The 25,608-nt window shown below is 41.0% G+C and overlaps 1 protein-coding gene across 1 annotated transcript in view; it reads left to right on the top strand.

The window, feature by feature from the left end:
- Positions 1-25,608, top strand: part of LOC135544568 (laminin subunit gamma-3-like) — a 269,997-nt gene that overhangs the window by 148,449 nt on the left and 95,940 nt on the right. The window contains exons 10-12 of the mRNA XM_064972283.1: positions 3,892-4,090; positions 14,167-14,276; positions 20,882-21,118. Of these exons, the coding sequence (XP_064828355.1) occupies positions 3,892-4,090; positions 14,167-14,276; positions 20,882-21,118 (546 nt within the window). The remainder of the gene's footprint in view (positions 1-3,891; positions 4,091-14,166; positions 14,277-20,881; positions 21,119-25,608) is intronic.

Here is a 25,608-nt window from a genome sequence, read left to right as displayed (position 1 = left end):
CGGTGAAAACTAACACAGAGACAGGAACAATCACCCACGAAATACAAGGCGAAAACCAGGCTACCTAAATACGGTTCCCAATCAGCGACAACGAGAATCACCTGACTCTGATTGAGAACCGCCTCAGGCAGCCAACCTATTTAACACACACACACCCCTAATCAGCTACAATCCCAAACACTACAAACCCCAATACGAAAATACAATACATAAAAGGCGTGACAAATACAGAAAATACAAACTTTTCATCTTTACAGTTTGAACAATTTCAGTGACTTCATACAAAGTAATATTTTCTTCAAAGAAAAAAGTGACATTCTTTCACATGATTTATAAAAAATTTTTAGAACATAACAATCCTTTAAGGTAAATGAAAATTAGCAGTTTGCTTCAATAGTCTGTAGTAATTTACGGAATTACAGTAATGAGAAAAAAAAGGTAGAAACTAAAAGTACATACTGTAATTCAAACAAATAATTGAGGGGCTAATCCTGCCTCTCTCTAGCATCAGGCCACAGGTTTTCTTCAACATCACATCTAATGTTTTCTCTTGCTATGCACCTGGGGAAGAACCTTCTGGAGTGCCTGGCAGTCCTCTGGACTCGTGTCCTCACATCCGGCACGCATGGCTTCCAAAAGAGACATTTGGTCATGTGGGTGGTGACCAAACACTTTCCACCTCCAGGCAGAGAAAACTCCTCTATTGGGTTGAGGAAGGGTGAATATGCAGGCAGGTACAAAACCATAAATCTGTGATGTGCTGCAAACCAATCTGTGACAGCTGCAGAGTGGTGAAAAGCAACGTTATCGCAAACTATGACAAAAATTTGTGGGTTTCTTACTGGCTCCCCCTGTTCTGCTGGCACTAGCTGAGCATAGAGCTGTTCTAGGAAAGCTATAAGCCTTTCTGTGTTGTATGGGCCAATGAGTGGTGTGTTGAGAAGCAAACCATCATTGGCCATTGCAGCACACATGGTGATATTTCCCCCCCTTTGGCCTGGAACCTCCACAGTGGCCCTTTGACCTATAACATTCCTTCCTCTGCGCCGTGTTTTGGCAAGGTTAAATCCAGCTTCATCGATAAATACAAATGAATGTTGTCTTTCCAGTGCTTCCACCTCCATTACTCTCTGAAAAACAGTAAGTGCACAGTTTTACTGTAGAAATGCTAGTGTTTTTTTTAACTGTAAATATTTTGTATAGCTGTGTGCGTAACCTCAGACGTCTTACCTGGACATATTGGTATCTTTGCTCTTTTACCCGCAGTTTTATTGCATTGTTGACAACAACCATGTCAACAATAGCATTTTCCTGCGCATCTGAAAATATTTTTCCTCTTCCCCCTGTTGGGGGCAGCCTTTGGGTCCTGTTGTAAAAATATATTTTACAGTCAAACTTACTGTAATATATATCTGTGTAAATATTCTATAATTGCAATACAAAATAGATTCCTGTAATGTTTTCATTTACTGTAAGTATGTAACTCTCACCTGTTTGTATGATGGAAAATTCGCATTACAGATGCCACTGTGGATCTTTGCAGATTGGGTTGCACCCTCAACCCTGCCTCTCTCAATAAGAGACCATGGTTCACGACATGGTCTATAAGTGTAGCCCTTATTTCATCTGAAATAACAGCTCTTTGTCTTCTTTGTCTTCCTCCACGCATCCGCCCTCTCCCTGCCATCCTTCTCCCTCCACGAACCCATCTTCCTTGTTCCATTTCCAAAATGAGTCTTTCTGAGCTCTACCTATATATACTGTAATATGTGTGTGTGTTCACTAACAAGTCTAAAACAAGACACCTGCTTTGCCTTTCAGCTGAAATTGCAATCAGCAGTGTTTGAAAGGCACAAGGCTGAAATCTATTCCGTTTTGAATGTGTGGTTCACAGTTTTGACAGCAGTGTGTTAGCATTTGAAAAAAGTGCTGTAAATCCACAGTGTTGTGCAGGTTGTGGTTAAAGTCATGGGATAAGTGTGTAGAGTTTTGAAAACTGTGTTCAAGCAATGAAAAACGAACTAGAGTTTGGTCCACATGAACTGCTGCTGTGCAGACTGTAGTTAGAGTTTTGCACATGTGACTCCAGTTGTGTCCACTGTCGTTTAGCAATTGAAAAAAACTGTAATTACACAAAATTCTTAGTTAAACACAAGTGCCTATGAATTGATTTGTGGTTGAGTGTCCCTGACGTTTTAAGGGTACCACGTGAACCACCTCTTGAATATCCAAAGCAAATAACAGTAAAACGCACAACAGTACCCACTAGTCAGACAATAGGGTCAGAGCAAGTCGACCAAAAGCACATCAGCCCATATACCCGGTACATCAACCTGGGGCAGGTCAGGCAAAAACATGACAAATCTGCCCGGAGGGCAGTCATCCGGCGCCGAGCGGCGTGGTAGAGATGATAAGGGCTGGTCCTGGATTCAGATCAGCTGTGACTGTGAAGATAGTAGACAGCTGTGTGTGTGTGTGTGTGTATGTGTGTGTGTGTGTGTGTGTGTGTGTGTGTGTGTGTGTGTGTGTGTGTGTGTGTGTGTGTGTGTGTGTGTGTGTGTGTGTGTGTGTGTGTGTGTGTGTGTGTGTGTGTGTGTGTGTGTGTGTGTGTGTGTGTGTGTGTGTGTGTGTGTGTGTTTGTGTGTGTGTGTGTGTTTGTGTGTGTCTACTGCAGCCCTAACATCACCAGGAGAGACCAGGATACATGACCCACACCATTACACTCAAAACACACTACCTCAGCCAGCCACACAGACTAACAGCGGGGGCTGCACTGTTGAAACACAGACCTGGGCTAAAATACTATTTAATTGAACTTGCCTTTTGCAATGGAACCAATACACAGTAATAGTCCCAAAAGTGCAAGCCCAGTCAACCTCCAGGGAGGCTAAAGCAAATGCTCAAAGCGTTTGAAAGATTTCAATTAGTATTTGAATCTAGAGGCTCTATTCAATCAGCATCACGGAAGTTCAATATTACAACGTGACTGAAATTTGAAGGCAACGTCAGCGTGGTAGTGGAAAATGCATTCACGGTAAACACTGCATATGTCTGTTCAATCAGAAATTACATTTACATTTCTATTGCGCAGTCTGTTGCTCTTCAGCGACAAAGATTGAATAGAGCCCCAGGTCTGATAGAGTATCATTCATACTGCGGCAGATTATGCAGTTGTGTATTGCCTTACTGAAAAACATCTGCCTTTTTTAAGGTGGATTCCTGTTTTTATTGCTGCAATCAATCTTGAATGATGAAATGCCCGTCCACCTTTCCTTATCTGTCATAGTGCTTCATTTTCACATATTTCTGTAAACAGGATCTTCTGCATCCTCCTCCTCACCCACCCATAACTCAAAATGTTTGTTTTTTTCAGGGATAGTTTTTCCCATGTGTTCTTTTATTAAAGTGTATTTGGGATCCCTGGGTGCTGATCATTGCAGTGAGTGTGCTGGTTTGTAGAGTGTGTGCCTGTACATGCGCATGCGTGCGCGAGTTTGTGTGTAGCTCTTTGAAGTGGTGTTAATGTGCTGTAATGAGCCAGAGATAAGACGAAGGGTAATCACAGCCAGACTCCCATTGTGATCTCTGTGGGTTACAAGAGCCTTGGCCCTCGCATTCCACTACACACACACATGCACACGCGCTCTCTCATATATATATATATATATATATATATATATATATATATATATATATATATATAAACACCACACGCCAAAGCTCTCATTCAACACTACTCCCCCTTCCAGCATGTTTGTCAGATGTCGGGAAGCTGAACTTGAAACACACAAAGACTCTCTTTCTCTCTGACAGGATGTGAGAAAGCTAAATGCCTGCATGGTTATCCCCTGACCCTTGATGTCTGCCTGCCTACTCTCTCTGCTCCTGTAGAGAAGTTCCTGGGGAACCATCTCCTGAGCTATGGCCAGCTCCTCTCCCTGACCTTCACGGCCGAGGCCCAGTGCCTCCTCCCTCCCAGTGTCACTGTGCTTCTGGAAGGATCTGGAATCACCCTGTCAGCTGACCTTTCACCCCAACCTGGACTTGTCCACCAGCCAGGCCTCGCTCCCCAGCACACCTTCACTCTCAGGTAAAAACAAAATGGTGTGGGTGTGATATGTGTGCATAGCATGTGTTGACGTGTATATAAAATACGGCTATACATCTACTATTATGCCACTCTACATCATATAATCATATAATCATATACACATATGTAATACCCTTACTTACAGTACAGTGTATGAACCTCAGACTGCATGGATGAACATTGTCATCTCCATGGCTGTGTGATATTCATACATTCAGCTCATTAGAATATTTTGGGGCGTGGTTTACTTCACAGCTCTTTTTGTGCAGCGGTGAGTGAGAGCGTCATTCCCGTTTATCTAATATGTTGTGCTATGCCAAGTCATTTTATGACTGTGTTTAATGGTGGTGTTTTGTGAAAGGCTATTGTATGGCTGTGTTAACTGAGAATGTTTTACTCTCACCTCGGAGACCCCCAGCTGTTCTCAAGGTTGATTCAACTTGTCAGCTGGTGCAATAACACTGAATACATAAGTAAACCATTGTTCTTCAGAAGGATCTATAAAGAACCTTTCAGATTGTGAAAGGTTCTCTATATAACCATTCTCCATAAAGATTCTATAAAGAGCCATAAAACAGTTTTATACAGCCCCAAAAAGGATTGTAACCATAGTGGAACACTTTATGGTGCTATGTAAAACCTTATTTAATGATCCTTTATAGAACATTAGGAAAGGGTTCTTTATAGTACCATAATGGTTCCATTTAGAACCTTATGAACATGGTTATTGATTGAACTTTCAAAAAAGGGTTTTACAATATGTAGCACCGTAAAGGCTTCCTCTATAGTTACAAGCCAAAGAACCCCTATCTTGGACTATTCAGTACTATTATTTTTAAGTCTGTACTATGGAAGCTGCCTTATGGCTTTGTGACAGACAGTGCTATGTCCTTTCTTGTGACTACGCATAATGAGTAATGAGTTCCCACACAACCCCCAGCCTGGGTGAAGGGGGGACTTTGGTTGCCTCCTCAGAGCAGCGGGACCTGGAGACAGGACTGTCATTGTGTGGGCCCTCTCTGGTGACAGGCTCCACACACGTCATTAGAGAGACAGAGATCTGGCCCTACACACACACACATACACACACAGCATCACCTCGTCCTGGAGCACTCATCTTATCATGGCACCACATTGCTATATCGAGAAAGCTCAGCTGAGAAGATGCAAGGCGGACTTTTAAATGTCTGGGGCGGCAGGGTAGCCTAGTGGTTAGAGCGTTGGACTAGTAACCGGAAGGTTGTGAGTTCAAACCCCCGAGCCGACAAGGTACAAATCTGTCGTTCTGCCCCTGAACAGGCAGTTAACCCACTGTTCCCAGGCCGTCATTGAAAATAAGAATGTGTTCTTAACTGACTTGCCTGGTTAAATAAAAGGTAAAAAAAAAAAAAATTAACTTGTAAGTCGCTCTGGATAAGAGCGTCTGCTAAATGACTTAAATGTAAATGTCTTTCTCTGGGGCTCTCTCTCCTAGGTAGATCTTAAGAGCTTCGCCAAATCAAGGTTTATTTGTCATGTACACAGTTTAGAGCAGGTATAAACGGTGCAGCAAAATGCTTACGTGCAAGCTCTCGACAATGCAGTACACATATCAAAATCAATAACAATCACAAGTCAGATAATAAAATAAGTAAGAAAAAGGAAGTAGTATGCATGGTATGAAACCGATATGTACACCTTAAGATATACACACTTTTAGAAAAAAGGGTTGAAAAATGGTTCTTTGCGACAGGATAGGGTTCTACCAAGAACCGTTTTACGTTTTAGAAGACGGGTTCTTTGTAAAGCAAAGAGTTCTACGTAGAACCTATAACATCCCATGAAGAGGGCACGACAAAACCCATTCGCCCTAAAGAGACTTTGGCATGGGTCCTCAGATCCTCAAATGGTTCTACAGCTGTACCATCGAGACTGGTTGCATCACTGCCTGGTATGGCAACTGCTCACCCTCTGACCGCAAGGCACTACAGAGAGTAATGCGTACAGACCAGTACATCACTGGGACCAATGGTTCCTGCCATCCAGGACTTCTATACCAGGCGGTGTCAGAGGAATGCCCTAAAATAAAAAGACTCCAGCCACCCTAGTCATAGACTGTTCTCTCTGCTACCACACAGCATGCGGTACCGGAGCGCCAATTCTAGTTCCAAGAGGCTTCTAAACAGCTTCTACCCCCAAGCCATAAGACTCCTGAACATCTAATCAAATGTATAGTCACTTTAATAACTCTACCTACATGTACATATTACCTAAATTACCTCAACTAACCGGTGCCCCTGTGCATTGACGCTGTACCAGCACCACCTGTATATAGCCTCTTGTTATTTTACTGCTGCTCTTATTTATTTGTTACTTTTATTTCTTATTTTTATTGTTGTTTTTCTTAAAACTGCATTGTTGGTGAATGGTTTGTAAGTAAGAATTTCACTTAGGTCTGCGCCTGTTGTATTCGGCACGTGACAAATAAAATTTGATATGTGGAACTGTTTTTGGAAGAAAGGGTTCTTTGATGATTGTTTTGAAGGCAAGAAGGATTCTTTGGAAAGCAAGAAGAGTTCTACAAAGAACTGTTCTTATTCTGAATGAGATTTTTGTTGAATTGTTTTCTTATTTCTTTTAAATAGTGCCTGAGCATTAGTGTTTAAAACGTTAACCTCGGGAATTTGAGTAATCTGATATATTTTCAAGAACACTTTGTTAGTGTGTAACTAGGCGTTCAAAAAAAGGCCTTGTGATAATGTCATTTAGGGGTTATTTTATTTTTAGAGGCTAATAAGGCTGTTTGAACCATTCATAGAGGGTTCTAAGAAGAACACTTCAAATAAATGTAGGGTTCTCAGTAGAACCCTTCATAGAGGCTTCTTGGAAGATCCTTTAGTGGTTAAAAGGGTTCTTGTTAAATCCTTTGTTGATGGTTCTAAGAACCCTTTATAGAGGGTTCTAAGTAAAAATCATTTACAGGGGGTTCTATGAAGACCCCTGCATTGAGGGTTCTAGGTAGAACCCGTTGCCAAGGGTTCTACCCTGCACCTAAAATGTTTCCTCTATGGGGACAAACCAAAGAACCCTATATGGTTCTACTTAAAACCTTCTTTTTTTGAAGAGTGCAGTATAAATTATCAATGTGCATGTCAAGTATGACTGTATTTCCAATACAAAGTATATTTCCAATACAAAGTAGATAGTGAGCTAGGGAGCTAGGGTTGGCTGTTCAACAGTCTGGAGGTAGAAGCTGTCTCTGAGCTTTTTTTTCTCCAAATGACTCAGAGGCTGTGTGTGAGTGTGCATGCCTGTGTTTGTGTCATTTGGGAAGCACACAGCAACACAACACACAATCTCCCATCCCCTGGCAATGTTGTCTTGGTGACAGATAGCATGCTGTTTGTCATGACTGTGAGCCTACTTGTGTTGTGTGAATGTGTTGAATGTTTTATCCAGGGTAAGTGGGGTTTTGTTCCCAGCATGCATGGCGCTACACCAGGGCGAGGAGGGGCTGTAGCCCCGTCACAAATCTGCGTAGCCCCAGTTAAGCCCACTCAAGCATTTTAGTATTTTTAAAGAAATATGTCAAAGTTAATAACCAGCCATTCTGTTCCCAATCCGATCCCTGGCTGTGTGCTCGTGCCGCACGTGTACCCTATGACGTGTTTGTGGGTGGGGGGAGGAGGAGGAGTCTGGTGTGTGTGACCGCGCACATTTGTCTACGTTAAGTGAGACAACTACTAGCTAGCGAGTCGCCCATCTCACCCAGCAGCAATGGACTGTTTGCTGATCAAGAGAAGAGTGCGGGTAGAAATTGAAAATCCATACCCAGACCCTGTCTCCGAGGGGGCCGAAGAAGAGGGAGATGAGAAAGATGGATATATTGTGGTGTTATTGCTGAAAGACTTCACTGCATGGGCGCTTTCAGCTTTGCTGAACGTGAAAGACGTTTCTTGTCATTGTATTAATTAGACTTCTAGTTATTTTGTTGAATTTTTAAAAAGATGAGAGAGGCCTGTAATTTTCATCATAGGTCCACTTTAACTATGACAGACAAAAATCACATTGTAGGATTTTTAATGAATTTACATATGATGAAAATTACAGGCCTCTCTCATCTTTTTAAGTGGAAGAACTTGCACAATTTGTGGCTGACTAAATACTTTTTTGCCCCTATATATCGAATGTGCTCTGTGCCATATCTGTTTTATTGAAATATGAGACATTCCTTATAACTCTGAAGTCATGAAAATCAACTATTTTCTTAGCAAACCCACGTATTGGTCAAGCACCCCCCTTACACCCGTGAGAGCAAGAAATCCTGGCGCCGTGCCTGGTTCCTAGGATCATCTCAACCACAGAGAGTAGCGGGGTAGTTAGGGGTGTTCAAAGACAGAGGGGGTGGTTGATGCCCTCATGTTAAATAGTGTTGGATGGGTTTGCCTTTGTAGTTCTTCATTGCCTTGTAGACTGTGGGGAGAGACACAGGGTGTTTAAAATATATAATCTAAATTCTTCTTCTTCTTCACTTCTTTCTCTTTACTCTTCTCTTTCTCCAGCCTCTTTCTCTCCTTCCCCCTGTCCCTCTGTGTCTCTATCAGTATGCGGCTGTCTGCCTGCCTGTGTGTGTGTGTGTGTGTGTGTGGGCTCCCACCACATACTTAACCCAGACCTCCAGTGGTTTCCTGGTCCATTGATGATGTTCCTCTTATCCTAGCAACTGCTTAATTACAGGACCAGTGTCACGCACGCCAGAGGACTTCACTGGTCCAAAAAGTTGGACCCGTTCCGAAATGGACCGGGGGCTTTCCCATTATTTATAAATACATTTTTTAAATATAGAGACCCGTTCCAAATGGACCTGAGGACAACTACACCGTTCAGTTTAGACCTGGTTGGATCCAGAGGCAGTCCAATCCAAGTGAGAGAAGCAGCAGAAAAGTCAATTTTAAGCTACTTTATTAACCAGAGTTGATAAAGCACAAAGGTGAGGAGGCAGAGAGGTGAGGCTCCAGCAGAGGCGTTGCTGTGTGTGTAGGCTACTGTGAGTGTCAACGAGTGACATGGAGAGAGAAGAGACGGAAATCAGTCAAGCCGACACACTATAGTAGACTAATAGCTGACAAAGCTAGGTTATTTCTCATCCAATGTGATTAAGTAGTACCGGTCTTGACAGCATCAAACCATGAGAAACTAGTTAAAACTGCTTCAGGATCGGTGTCCCGTCGGCGGGATGGTTGAGCTAACGTAGGCCAATGTGATTAGCATGAGGTTGTAAGAAACAAAGGAATTCCCAGGACATAGACGTATCTGGTATGGGCAGAACGCTTACATTCTTGTTAATCTAACTGCACTGTCCAATTTACAGTAGCTATTAGAGTGAAAGAGTACCATGCTATTGTTTGAAGAGAGTGCACAATTAGGAACTTGAAAATTTATGACTAAACCAATTAGGCTTATTTGGGCAGTCTTGATACAACATTTTGAGATTTCACTGGATCACTCTAAAACTTGGCACACTTAGTGCTGCCATCTAGTGGCCAAAGTCTAAATTGTGCCTGGATTCGAATAATAAATAAATACAGTATTGGGTTGAGATAGATAGATGGGCTGTTTACAGATGGGTTATGTACAGGTGCAGTGATCTTTGAGCTGCTCTGACAGCTGGTGCTTAAAGCTAGAGAGAGTCTCCAGCTTCAGTGACTTTTGCAGTTCGTTGCACTCATTGGCAGCAGAGAACTGGAAGGAAAGGCGACCAAAGGGGGAATTGGCTTTGGGGGTGACCAGTGAGATATATCTGCTGGAGCGGGTGCTATGAGTGGGTGCTGCTATGGTGACCAGTGAGCTGAGATAAGGTGGGGCTTTAGCTAGCAGAGACTTGTAGACAACTTGTAGCCAGTGGGTTTGGCGACCAGTATGAAGCGAGGGCCAACCAACGAGAGCATACAGGTTGCAGTGGTGGGTAGTGTATGGGGCTTTGGTGACAAAACGGATGGCACTGTGATAGACTGCATCCAATTTGTTGAGTAGAGTGTTGGAGGCTGTTTTATAGATGACATCGCCGAAGTTGAGGATTGGTAGGATGGTCAGTTTAACGAGGGTATGTTTGGCAGCATGAGCGAAGGATGCTTTGTTGCGATATAGGAAGCCAATTATAGATTTAATTTTGGATTGGAGATGCTAAATGTGAGTCTGAAAGGAGAGTTTACAGTCTAACCAGACACCTAGGTATTTGTAGTTGTCCACATATTCTAAGTCAGAGTCGTCCAGAGTAATGATGCTGGGTGGACGGGCGGGCAGGTGCGGGCAGTGATCGATTGAATAGCATGCATTTAGTTTTACTTGCATTTTAGAGCAGTTGGAGGCCACAGAAGGAGAGTTGTATGGAGTTGAAGCTCGTCTGGAGGTTAGTTAACACAGTGTCCAACGAGGGGTCAGAAGTATACAGAATGGTGTCATCTGCATAGAGGTGGATCAGAGAATTACCAGCAGCAAGAGCAACATCATTGATGTAAACAGAGAAGAGAGTCGGCCTGAGAATTTAACCCTGTGGCATCCCCATAGAGACTGCCAGAGGTCCGGACAACAGACCCTCCAATTTGACACACTGAACTCTATCAGAGAAGTAGTTGGTGAACCAGGCAAGGCTATCATTTGAGAAACCAAGGCTGTCGAGTCTGCCAATAAGAAGGTGGTGATTGACAGAGTCGAAAGCCTTGGCCAGGTTGATGAATACGGCTGCACAATAATGTCTCTTATCGATGGCGGTTATGATATCGTTTAGGACCTTGAGCGTGGCTGAGGTGCACCCATGACCTGCTCTGAAACCAGATTGCATAGTGGAGAAGGTACGGTGGGATTCGAAATGGTTGGTAATCTGTTTGTTAACTTGGCTTTCGAAGACCTTCGAAAGACAGGGTAGGATAGATACAGGTCTGTAGCAGTTTGGGTCTAGAGTGTCACCCCCTTTGAAGAGGGGGATGACCGCGGCAGCTTTCCAATCTTTGGGAATCTCAGACGATACGAAAGAAAGTTTGTAACTAGGCTATAGATATAGATAGGCTATAACTAGCAAAGCAAATGGATCTGAGTTACGAATAATAAGATCATAGACGTCACGTTAGCTAGCGAGCCAGCCAGCTAACATTAGCTAGCTAGTTAACAGTATACTTTAACTTGAAATTAAATAGACTTCATGTCTAAACGTGTAAACTGAAAATGTAGCTAGACTGGTGGAAGGTGTCATCATGGCAAAGGGTGGCTACTTTGAAGAATCTCAAATATAAAATATATTTTATATTTCGGCATTTTGCCTAAAATACAATTTATTTGTGTTATTTCTATAAATGTCAGTATGATGCTGCATTCTTGTATAATTTTGTACAGTCACAACACCTATGGTATTTGAACACATCATTTCTTGGCCACTAACAACCTGAAATGTCCTGCTGCAGTGCAGCTACACCACCAGATATGTGAGCATTAAAGAGTTATGGCCGCAGACCTATTTGCAAGAATGCATTTTTGCACTTTGCTAACCTAAAATCAAGAAAATAATTGTCCAATTATCACCACCAACGTAAAACTACCAGTGCTCAAGGACACTTGATGCAGAGTATATATTAATTATTTTGGGACTTGAAACTGCAACCTCTGGTTTCGGTGCCTTGTAGGTTTTGTTGTGGAAATTCTTACACAGCGACACTTTGAAGTCAATCTTCGAATAATTGTTTATTGTCAGCGCGCTAGAGATGTTCCGAAAAAGTTAATGCACCATAGTGAATGTCTGTCAGAAGCTCTACTGGGGGCCCCTCGCAGTTGTTTTATATATGGCTATACACAAATAAGTTATATTTTCATGATTTAGCATATTTCATTCATCATTACCGTTTTGTTTATTGTGACCGACTAATACTGGTTCATAACATGACCAATACCTCACAAGGCTTCTCTCTAAGCTGAAACCTTGAAACTGAGATATATTTTGTTCTCAAAATAAGGTCTGGCATACTGCCAAATTGCAGCTACTTGTAAGGATTCGTTCAGTCAGTCACTTGCATGAACAGAGAAATTGGTTTATAGAAAGGACAAACATAGAACATTGAAATTGGTAAATAGAAAAGCACAAGTATACACATTTCCATCACATTCCATCCTCATATCACATGGGTGATGATAATCATTACATTTTAATGCAAGCATTTCAATTTTAGCTTCTATTTCAAAATATGCTATACTCCTACTAAAGTAAGGGAGATCAACACAGAAAAAAACGGACACTTCATAATTTCAAACCCTTCATTCTGGGTTGTACAATCCAATTAGTATGGTAATACTATAATCATTAGAAAGGTTATATTTCTATTAATGGGAGTGAGCATTAAAAATACACACACATACACAAGCGATCTGTAGATTCAGAGGTGAATCACTCAATGTGAACAATCGTTTCCATATCTCTTACCACAATCAGGTTGGATTGACCTATGTTTTCAATAACTGTCCCTGGGACATCAACTTAGTCATAGTATAAAACACTGTTGTTTAACAATTCTTGCTTAACAAAAACCACCTTCAATCATTATTCATCGTCCGTATTTACAGGGGGAAATGGGAGCTCATCCAGAGTTGGCAGCTCATTTGTTTCACCATCCTCTGGAGGAGCAGAAAACATGCAATCTTATCAGCCAGAGAGGCACAGATCGCCTTACAGCATGTTAATAACATTTCACAGGGAAGAGAGGTTGTTGCCAACCGTCAGTGGAAGTGTTGTAGCAGATTATGTTTTTGATGGTTATGCCAGTATGAATACAGTGCTTTCTTGACAAGATCTGTTCTGCAAGTTTTGAAAGTGAATGTGTTTGTTACTACCAATCGTTACTGTCTCTTCTGTAAACCACATGCATATCACTTGCTGATTAGCAGTGTACTGTAACAGCGGTGACCTATGAGAAGCTGGCAGATGGGGTTATTCTTTGCATGGCTTTCAGCAAACTCTTTTTGGTCTCCTATAAAGGGGGGAATTCATCCTAATTAATGTACATTGTTCATAAACATTGAAGGGCTGATTTAATAAAAGGCTGATTTAAGTGCATGACTCCTTTATAGCTAGTCACCATGTAATTGTAATACTCATAAATATGCTAATGAGCCCCCAACAGCACATTGTCCCACCTACATTTCAAAATGCAGTAATGATGCTGCTTTTCTAACCAAGTGGGAAGCGGGAATTTACAACATATGACAGGGAAAATCCACATGAACAACCCTTGAACTGTTAATTACTGGTGATGTTAAGTTTGATACTGGAGCTCTAAGGCATGCGACAAAATCGCTAAGCAGTTTGTTTCAAAACAGCGTACCGATGCTTGTATCACTTTATCTGAAGCACATGATTCACAACGTCCGGTGCTTAGTTTTGTCAAACAACAACCAGATTGGTTTGGTATTGATTTCAGTAGAAGACAAAAGTCTACCCTGCGCACGCGCTGCGACACATGCGACGTAATCAATAAAAATTGGGTTGTTTAAAATTATTTTGACCAGCAGGTGCCACTAGTGTACACTGTGTTAATCAATGCCTCGAGTAATGAACTGATTTTCGACACAATTGGCTGGATATTCTCAATGATATTCTCAAGCTTTGTTTCCCCATCAATAGTAATTACTAGTGACTCCACAAGTCAGTTGAAATTACACATACCCGAGACCTGTTACAATCATATCAGATCCAACTGAGAGAGAGAGAGACCGAGAGACCGAGAGAGAGGACTTAAAATACTGTCAACACAAACTCATAGACAGATACGACATACCCTGCGCATATATAACACATTCACACAGGACAGAGTATGAGCTGTTTAACAAACAGAGATAAAGTTATGGTGTACACAGCTCCCACATTGCACACAGCTCCCCCAATGCTATTGCAAACATCCCATACTAGATTTCAGATGTGCGATGTGGGTGATGTGAGATTTTCAGATTAATTCATGCATGCATTCCTTCATGCATTCCTTCATAGAAACATACTGTAATAATATGTTGCGGTCCTCAGTAATCATGGCCCTGTGTTTGTGTTTGTCTTCTTCCAGACTTCACAAGGAGGAGACAAGACTAAGGCCTTTTCTGTCTGCCTTCGAGTTCCAAAGTCTTCTCTTCAACCTCACTGCATTCAGGATCAGCAACGCAGGAGGACACAACTGTAAGTGTGTGTGTGTGTGTGTGTGTGTGTGCACGCCGCAAGATCAGAATGTTAACACCAACAGTGTTAAAACGTCTTATGGCTGAGATCCCGCTAACGGGATCGATATGACAACAGCCAGTGAAAATGCAGGGCACCAAATTCAAAACAACATAAATCCCATCATTAATATTCCTCAGACAAACAAGTATTTCACACCATTTTAAAGATAGACTTCTTGTTAAATCCACCACAGTGTCTGATTTCAAATAGGCTTTATGGTGAAAGCACCACAAATGATTATGTTAGGTCAGAGCCACGACACAGAAAAACACAGCCATTTTTCCAGCCAAAGAGAGGAGTCAAAACAAAAATCAGAAATAGAGATAGAATTAATCACTAACCGTTGATGATCGTCATCAGAAGACACTCGTAGGACTTCATGTTACACAATACATGTATGTTTTGTTCCATAAAGTTTAAAAAAATCTCAGCATACTTTGGCGCGTTATGTTCAGATTTTGCAGAGATCCACATCAATTTACAGAAATATTCATTATAATTGTTGATGAAAATACAAGTGTTATACATGTAACTTCAGATACACGTCTCCTTAATACAACCGCTGTGTAAGATTTCAAAAAAGCTTTACGGAAAAAGCAAACCATGCAATAATCTGAGTATGGCGCTCAGAGACCAAACAAGCCAAAAATATATCTGACATATTTTGCAGTCAGCAGAAGTCAGCAATAACATTATAAAGATTAACTTACCTTTGATGAACTTCATCAGAATGCACTCCCAGGAATCCCAGTTCCACAATAAATGTTTGTTTTGTTCGATAATGTCCATCATTTATGTCCAAATTCCTCCTTGATGTTAGCGCGTTCAGCCCAGTAATCTACCTTCATGACGAGCAGACGAAAAGTCCAAAAGTTCCGTTACAGTCCGTAGAAACATGTCAAACAAAGTATAGAATCAATCTTTAGGATGTTTTAACAGAAATCTTCAATAACATTCCAACCGGAGAATTCCTTTGTCTGTAGAATTGCGATGGAACAGAGCTCGCTCTCACGTGAACGAGTGTCATGAGCTCAAGGCATTCTGGCAGAACTCATTCCCCTCTCATTCGCCCCCACTTCACAGTAGACGCATCAAGCAATGTTCTAAAGACTGTTGACATCTAGTGGAAGCATTAGGAAGTGCAAAATGACCAATATCCCACTGTATCTTCAATAGGGAGTGAGTTGAAAAACAACCAACCTCAGATTTACCACTGCCTGGTTGGATTTTTCCTCTGTATTTGCCTGCGATTTGAGTTCTGTTATACTCACAGACATCATTCAAACAGTTTTAGAAACTTCAAAGTGCTTTCTATCCAAATATACTAATAATATGCATATATTAGCAACTGGGACTGAGTACCAGGCAGTTTACTCTGGGCACCTCTGGGCACCTTATTCATCCAAGCTTCTCAATACTGCACCCAGCCATAAGAAGTTTTCAATTAAATACTTTCTTAGAAATTACATGTGACCCACCAAAATAAGGTTAAACTAAAAGTGTTGACAAACTAACACCCCTAGTGTGTTGGTTCCCTAACATCATGATGTTGCAAATTCCGACTTAAAATAACATTTTTATTAGAGTTGATGCTGTCACACTTTCGCAATGTTGGGGGGATATGTAAGGGGGGGGGGGTGTAAAGCCTTATATCTGTAGTCTCTGAAAGACGACAACTTGTGTTGGGCGATCTAGATCAATGAGAGAAGACAGTCCAGGTCAATGAGAGAAGACTTGAAATAGACAAGATGTCAATAAAATCTTTGAGTAAATGACATCATCTGGTCAAACAATCTCTAGCTACAATTCTCCGCAGATTGAGGAGAAATGGCACCTCCATCGCTCTCATACCCAACGAAGCATTTAATGTCTGAGCACGGACCAGCAAAACCAAAATCCCCTTCCTCATCTCAAAGTGCTGTCAGTAAACCTCCCCCAGCCCATTTACTTTGACAGATCATTATTGTCAATAGTAGCCCTTTGCAGGGAATTTTGTAGACCTGTCTTGTTTTGATAATCTGCAGAAAAAGGAAAGGTGGTTGTGTTATTACCGTGTGGTCTTGATTTTATAATTTTCAGTGTCCCTTATTGGTTTCTGTCCAACAGTGTTGTTGTGCTCCATAACTGCAATGTGTGTTTGCTCCCTCATGCTTGTTTACCCAAAATTCCCCCACTTTGTGGCGTTTTTCAGCAAGGCACTGTTGAATCACTCCAGATAACCTGAGTTTAAAAAAAAGAATGGGTAAAAAGAGAAGAGGGGTAGACGAAATTGATTACATGGTCTGGAAGGTACTACCTCTAACCACCGTTAACCCCATAAAACAAACACAAACCATACAAACATTACCCAATTGATGTTTATACCATGCTTACTGTAAATTAAGCTATCTTAGCTGTCAGCTTGTAAATATTTTGGCCAACTTATCTTCATCTTGTGCAGAGCTAGGGGTTGGAAGCGCATGTTGGTGGAATCAGCTTCTGTACCACCTTCCACAAAATACACAACAATTCACAATTTAAGCACCCCACTAATTGTATTGATCTCTATTAGACTCGCTAGCTAAGCATACGTGACAATGGACATTTCAATATAGTCAGCTTGCTGTTACCTAACTAGAGTCACTAAATTGGCAGCAAGATTGCTAGCCAGCTGAGACTACCAACATACAAATAAAGAGTGATTTAGTTATATCGACAATTCTATTTTTAGTAACAGATTGTTTTCCAGACAAGGGTGGAATAGATGAGATACTCTTATTTGGTAACATTAGCTAGCTTACGTTAGCTAACTTCAGTCAAAGATAGAATGAACAAACAAACATGTTTACTCCGCTGAAGGTAGCTACCAGTCTAGCAGTGACTACCATGGCATAGGCAACATTGATTGACATTATGTATACCAAAGATATAGCTGATGGCTTTCAGAGTTCAATACAGGACTGTAAACGTTAGCTAGCTAACTAACCCAGCTAAACTGGCAAGCTAGCCAACATTAGCTTACCTCTAATTGAGAGTCTTCTGTTTTGTTGTGAAGGGATAAAATCAATGGTATCTCATCACTTCTCAGCGGTCTGTTCAGCCTGAGAATTCCCCTGGTAATCTTTGGTCACTGCATCATTCTGGAGATCCGCAAGCCACTGGCAGAATCAGGGTGAATCTCTGGTTGGTAGAACGGAGAAAGCTAACTAGCCAGGCACAGAACACCACATGTGCAAAATGACTAACATTAGTGAAAAACACATTTTTCCAAAAATATCTTGCCTAGAGAAGTTCTCAGACTACTGTGTGTTGGTCGTTCGAAGTAAACACCAACATTAAATTTCAATCTACTGGTGTTAACCCCACTATAATCAACACTCAGATATAACTTTATACCTCAACACCTGGATCGTTACACTTTTGCTGTGTGTATGTTTGTATATGTGTTTGTAGGAGTGGGAGTAAGTGTATAAGTGTGTGCACATAGTACATGCAAAGGCTAGCGTGTTTTTCATTTTTGTGCCTCCGGTACTCTATTACTATGAGTATGTTTCTATTTAACCTAGACATTTTACTTCATCAGAAAAGTTGTTAAGGTATGATATGCAAGCAGGCAACATGCTCTGTAGTCAGTGTAGTGGTTCCTCACTGCCCTGTTATTCACATTTTCCTGCCAAACATGAGAGGGCTTTACTACAGCAGTTCGTTAATAGACAGCAGTCTGGTTCCTACTTCCTGCTCTCAACCTGCTTCCCTCTCATTATCGCCGGCCTCTTCTGTTAGGCTCTGAGGAGAATCTCTCTGATAGCACCGCTGGGCCTCGCAAATATCAGCTGCCAAGTTTGTTCACTGGCAAGGGAAGTTCACTACTGGAGCTCGAGCTCACTTAGTAACAGTCTGCCTAATTCACTTTCAGATAGACACGCATGCATGCACACACGCACGCACACACACACTCTATCTGTCTAGTTTATACACACAACCACTTTTAGCCTGATAAGTGATAGAGGCACACACAGACACACATTTCCATTATCAGTTAAAGGCATCTTTAGACTGAGTGACTTGTCGCTGAGTGTTCAACACACACCTGCTCTGACTGAAGCACTGAGTTGTGCCAAGTCCATCTATGCGAGAGCAGGACTTTCATTCACAGATATTGCCTGTATGTTCTTCCAAATCTTCTGCTCTATTTTGGGGGATGGGGGCTCTCTCTCTCTCTCTCTCTCTCTCTCTCTCTCTCTCTCTCTCTCTCTCTCTCTCTCTCTCTCTCTCTCTCTCTCTCTCTCTCTCTCTCTCTCTCATAGTGTTTAGATCAATGTACTGAGATGACCTGAGAGGGATTGCATTGGATAACAGCACATAGATGACAGAACAGCTATTCAAAGCCATTATCTCTCTTTCAGCCACTTTAATTACGGGTGTCACAGCCACACACACATTAAAACTTACATACACACTATGCACACATTCACACTCATCTACACATACACATACAGTCGCTATCTCTCACGCACACGCACACACACACACACACACACACACAAACACACTCTTTCTCCCTCTTACATACATACACACACATTCATACAACCTCTATGCACATCGCGGAGGAAAACATTGCAAATGATTTGTGTCTCAAATTAGTTCTCAAACAGTGTTAGAAGTGCCTTATCTCTGCAGACGCCCAGAGACACTAATAGGAAAATCCCACAAAGCGCTTTTCCCTCCCTCCCTGCACCAAAACACAGATTAAGGCATTCATTATTAGGTTGAATTATTTTAATGACAGGATTGTCTATAGGCGATTTCTGTCACATTGTTGGGTGAGGATCCTGCCTGTGTGACAGCCAAGTGGTACTGGGAATGTTATGTTAGGGTAGGGAGTTGTGAGGGGTGGAAAAAGGTACGACGGGAGAGGGGGAGAGAGCAAGATGGAGAGAAGGGAGAAAGAGATGCAAAGAGAGACAGATGGAAAGGGAGCGATGAGAAGATGGACAAAAGACGAAGTGGGAGAGAGAGTTGGAGAGAGAAAAATAGGGAGACATGAGGAGATGGAGAAAAGGAAGAGAGAGAGAGAGCGAGAGAGAGCGAGAGAGAGAGAGAGAGAGAGAGAGAGAGAGAGAGAGAGAGAGAGAGAGTGTTGTACAGGGGTTAGCAAGCAGTCAGGGGGGATGAGTTGGTTGGGTGCTGATTTGCAGATAGTATGGTAAATGAACTGTGTTTGATCGTTGCCGAAGGATCAGGGGATCACAATTTGTTAGAGCCCAAGTTCTCTCTCTTCCTCATGCTCATCCTGTCTTTTTCCCCTCTCATTACACACACAGGCAAAAAAATTGATCTCTTGAAAATCTCACACCCCTGATTCGCTGTGACTGACACACATGCACACACACTGTTAAAAGCCAGGGACTGGACCTTGACTGGTGGTGGTAGTATTCCCCCATCACTATTCATGAAGGAGAGAAGGATCTGTAATCCCTGTGGGTGCAGGCTCCTACCATACCTCCACCTCTCCTCCTCTTCCTCTCCTCCATTCCTCCTCCTCCTCCCTCACTCCACTGCACTGATTTATTTTGTTTTATCAGAGATTCCCAGAGTGAGGTAGCTAGGTGTGTGTGTACACCCATGTGCATCAAATGCGTTTATGCGCGCGCACACATATACACACCCACAATATCATAGAGCTACAATGTGTAACAGAGTTTACATGGTGAACAGCTGGCTTGTCTTATTGGGCACCTCGGGACATCCAGTGAATATCCAGAGAGACAGAGATGATAAAAGTGTTAGCTTTACCAGCTGATATCACTCGCACACTACTGTATCCTACAGAGCTATATTCTACACCACCCTCATGCATGGGCAAATAGCCTACAGTAAAAGACATATGGGGTGAATTCCCACCTATATACAGTGGTGGAAAATGTACTCAATTGTCGTACTTGAGTAAAAATGAAGATACCTTAATAGAAATGAACTCAAGTAAAAGTGAAAGTCACCCAGTAAAACATCACTTGAGTAAAAAGTATGAACCATTTCAAATTCCTTATACTAAGCAAACCAGAATGCACCATTTCACTTATTTTATTTTTTATTGATGGATAGCCAGGGGCACAGTCCAACAGTCAGACATCATTGACAAACAAAGCATTTGTGTCCTCCAGATCAGAGACAATACGGAAGTGTGTGAATTGGACCATTTTTATGTCAAAATGTGACGAGTACTTTTGGGTGTCAGGGAAAATGTATGGAGTAAAAAGTACATTATTTTCTTTAAGAATGTAGTGAAGTAAAAGTTGTCAAAAATATAAATTGTAAAGTAAAGTACAGACACCCCAAATAACTTCTTAAGTAGTACTTTAAAGTATTTTTTACTTAAGTACTTACACCACTGCCTATGCAACAACAACTTGGCTAAATTCCTGATAATCAATCACACATTATTACTGGACCATTAATTTCAGTATGTCAGAATAGCCCTTCAGAGTTAGTACATTTGAGCATTCATGCCCTCTCTCTCTTCCTCCTCTCTCTCCAGAGTTGGAGTTAAAGTATTAATGATCTCCAAACTCTCTCCCCAGACACGTCCCAACTCTCAGGGGTAACCCTGGCCTCCGCTGCCCACTTCTCCAGCCTTGTTACATCCTCTACCCCTCCTGCTCCCTGGGTTGAGGTGTGTACGTGCCCCCCGGGGTTTGGGGGTCAGTTCTGTGAGCTCTGTGCCCCAGGCTACACCAGAGAGGTCCCTAACAGAGGACCCCTGTCACCCTGTGTGCCCTGCACCTGCCACCAGCACGGACCCTGCCACCCTGAGACAGGTAGGAGATTTTTAATCTGTGTCTCTCGTGTTTTATTGTTCTCTCATTTTCTCTCTCTCTCTTTACCTCCCTTTCTCTCTTCTCATATCCTCTCGCTCTCTCTTTTCTCCACCTTCGCTTTTCTTCCCTTCCCTACTCTTTTCTACCCTTCTCTCTGCACACTGAAAGCAAATGGTTCTATATAGTGCCAAATAAGGGTTCTTTGGCTTGTAAAATAAGCAGAACCCTTTTTGGTGCTATATGAAACCTTTTTTCATAATGTTCTAAATGGAACCCGTTTGTTGATGTAAAGAACCCTTAAAGTTCTGTAAAGATACATTAAAAAAAAGGTTCTACATAGCACCAAAAAAAAGGTCCCGCAATGGTAACAACCCTTTTGAGGGCTATATAGAAACCTTTTTATGATTCTTTATAAAACATTTATGGAGAATGGTTCCATAAAGAAGATTTCACAATCTCAAAGGGTCTTTGTAGAACCACACATTTTTTTTTTTATTCTGGTTTAATAGCCATATTGTATTGTTAAAATGCCATAGGTTCTATTATTGTGTTTATAAGTCTGGAATAGGGTTGAATATTTTCTCATTATTTTACAAATGTTCCATCCCAAGAATAAATCACTTTTCTCCTGGGTAACCCGGTATTTCCAGCCAAAAAATGGAAGTGTCATTCAAAAGTTATATAAAGCATATAAATGTCTAGATTAAATTAGAGCTTGGATCAGCCTGATGCTACCTGAGACTGATATATTAAATACATTTTATAAGCCCTACATTTACGATAAGGTTCTATATAGCACCATCCTTGAGCCCAAGCCCAAAGAAGCCCAAATTATTGTGCCGTTATCCAATACATATACTGACTGTATGATATAGGCTACTGAACATTACGCACGACAGAAAAGCATAAAAGCCCATAGATGTAGCTAGCTGTATGCTCACTTGGGTAATAAATTAAACTAGCTCCAGTAGGCTAATCTTTTTGAGTGTGAACTGTATTACTGTACTGTATTGTATTATACTGTATTATATGGACCGGAATTACGCACATTGTTCAAACCATGATAAAGCAATAGAGAACATTTGATTCTGGTGCAGCACACGCGGCCTACAAATATACAAGTATAGGCTAGCAAATTTGATTTTAATTTTGAAATATAATAGAGAGTATTTGTATTATTGGTAGGCTGAAACTTTCATAATATTTCCCTTAATGTTATTGGCTTACCTCTTCTTTCTCTCTCTTATTGTTGCTTCATTCCTTCCTCGCTTTCAACAGTTAAACGAAATATGTTTTGTTGTCCTTATCATCCTTGATTAATATAGGACTAGAATTAGATGGAGAAGGCTTTCACTTCACTTCACAAAGATTGAATGGTTATGGGTCTGAATAAATAACTGCTATAGCCTACCGCCATTGTGCGTTTGCTGTTCTATTGGCTGCTGTATAAAACATTCAGCAAAAAAAAGAGCTTGCGTCCTTCTTCGAATAGTCTATTGGTATAAGAAATGCTAAAATAAAATACTGCCCAGCAAGCTATTATATTATACTTTTTAACTTGAGACAGTGTAACCGATGTGATATGGCTAGCTAGTTAGCACACACCGCGCTAACTAGCTAGCCATTTCACATCGGTTACACTGTCACAAATAAAAAACGTACCATAATGAGATGATAGGTCTACATGCATAGTGAACTGTGCTCCATACTGAGATGGGTCTGTCCCCACCCTGATCGTTGATTCATCATGCAGAGGATGTAGAGAAGCCAGATTTAGACATTGCATATCATTTAACAGTTCCATTTCACACCATGCTGTTAATATATATAATTTATTATAATTTAACGGTTTCTCGCAGTTATTTATCCCAAGAAAAAGGAGGGGTTTTGGGCGGTAAATCCCGGTAAATCTTGGTAACCGGGTTCCCGTCATTCAACCCTAGTCTGGAATGGTTGGGGGTGCCCGAAGAGAGAATTGAAAACTACTGAATCAGTCAACCGTTCTCAATTTATGCAAGACCATATGTGAGTTTTTCACAACACACTGTTTCTGAGCATATATAACATGTAATAGTGTAATATAACATATGAGAAACTGGGTGGCACAAGAAAAGCTGTGTGGAAACCAGACCCAAAATATTCAAATGAGCTACCACCCATACATTTTAATTATCACTAAAAGAGCAAAGTACCCTTTTATGAACTATAAAGAACAATTGAAGAGCTCAAAGGGTTCAAACTGCTCCCCTACCTAAAGAACCCCTAAGGAACACTCATTTTGTTCGTCTGTCTCTCTCTCTCTATCCCTCTCTCTCTCTCTTCTCTCTCTCTCTCTCTCTCTCTCTCTCTCTCTTTAAAAAAACCTTTATTTGGTGCTATATATCCTCTGCAGGATTGGTGTGTCTCTCTCTCTCTATCCCTCTCTCTCTCTCTTTAAAAAAACCTTTAATTGGTGCTATATATCCAGGACAGTTGAGGACAGTTGAGCTAACGTAGGCTAATGTGATTAGCATGAGGTTGTAGGTAAAACAAAAAAAATCCAAGGACATAGACATATCTGATATTAGCAGAAAGCCTCAATTCTTGTTAATATAACTGCACTGTCCAATTTAGCACACACCGCGCTAACTAGCTAGCCATTTCACATCGGTTACACTGTCACAAATAAAAAACGTACCATAATGAGATGATAGGTCTACATGCATAGTGAACTGTGCTCCATACTGAGATGGGTCTGTCCCCACCCTGATCGTTGATTCATCATGCAGAGGATGTAGAGAAGCCAGATTTAGACATTGCATATCATTTAACAGTTCCATTTCACACCATGCTGTTAATATATATAATTTATTATAATTTAACGGTTTCTCGCAGTTATTTATCCCAAGAAAAAGGAGGGGTTTTGGGCGGTAAATCCCGGTAAATCTTGGTAACCGGGTTCCCGTCATTCAACCCTAGTCTGGAATGGTTGGGGGTGCCCGAAGAGAGAATTGAAAACTACTGAATCAGTCAACCGTTCTCAATTTATGCAAGACCATATGTGAGTTTTTCACAACACACTGTTTCTGAGCATATATAACATGTAATAGTGTAATATAACATATGAGAAACTGGGTGGCACAAGAAAAGCTGTGTGGAAACCAGACCCAAAATATTCAAATGAGCTACCACCCATACATTTTAATTATCACTAAAAGAGCAAAGTACCCTTTTATGAACTATAAAGAACAATTGAAGAGCTCAAAGGGTTCAAACTGCTCCCCTACCTAAAGAACCCCTAAGGAACACTCATTTTGTTCGTCTGTCTCTCTCTCTCTATCCCTCTCTCTCTCTCTCTCTTTCTCTCTCTCTCTCTCTCTCTCTCTCTCTCTTTAAAAAAACCTTTATTTGGTGCTATATATCCTCTGCAGGATTGGTGTGTCTCTCTCTCTCTATCCCTCTCTCTCTCTCTTTAAAAAAACCTTTAATTGGTGCTATATATCCAGGACAGTTGAGGACAGTTGAGCTAACGTAGGCTAATGTGATTAGCATGAGGTTGTAGGTAAAACAAAAAAAATCCAAGGACATAGACATATCTGATATTAGCAGAAAGCCTCAATTCTTGTTAATATAACTGCACTGTCCAATTTAAAGTAGCTATTACAGTGAAAGAATACCATGCTATTGTTTGAGGAGAATGCACAATTACAAACTTTAAAATAGATTCATAAACCAATTAGACACATTTGGGCAGTCTTGATAGAACATTTTGAATATATGTGCAATGGTCCATTGGATCAGTCTAAAACTTTGAACATACACTGCTGCCATCTAGTGGCCAAAATCTAAATTGCGCCTGGGCTGGAATAATGCATTGTGGCCTTTCTCTTGCATTTCAAAGAGGATGGTACAAAAAACAAACATTTTTCTTGGTATTATCTTTTAGCAGATCTAATGTGTTATATTCTTCTACATTAATTTCACATTTCCACGAACTTTGAAGTGTTTCCTTTCAAATGGTATCAAGAATATATATCCTTTCTTCAGGTCCTGAGCTACAGGCAGTTAGATTTTGGTATGTCATTTTTGGCGAAAATTGAAAAAAAGTTTGAATCCTTAAGAGGATAACCCTTTCTTGAAGGTTCAATAAATATCCATGGAACCTGTATGGTGCTATAAAGAACCTTTTCTATAAATACCTATTAATTAAAAACATGTTCTACAGTGCCTTCAATACCCAATAACATCAAAGTGGAAAGGTTTTTTTTATTCATAAAAAAATTCAACACTGAAATGTCTTGAGTCAATAAGTTTTAAACCCCTGTCTTATGATAAGCCTAGTGTTCAGGAGTAAAAATGTGCTTAACAAGTCATATTAGTTGCATGGACTCACTCTGTGTGCAATATTAGTGTTTAACATGATTTTTTGAATGATCACCTCATCTCTGTACCCCACACATACAATTATCTGTAAGGTCTCTCAGTCGAGAAGTGAAATTCAAACACAGATT

The sequence above is a fragment of the Oncorhynchus masou genome, chromosome 8, assembly GCF_036934945.1.
Source record: "Oncorhynchus masou masou isolate Uvic2021 chromosome 8, UVic_Omas_1.1, whole genome shotgun sequence".
Lineage (NCBI taxonomy): Eukaryota > Metazoa > Chordata > Actinopteri > Salmoniformes > Salmonidae > Oncorhynchus > Oncorhynchus masou.
The sequence above is the reverse complement of the archived record's forward strand: the minus strand, read 5'-3'. Positions and strand labels throughout refer to the sequence as shown.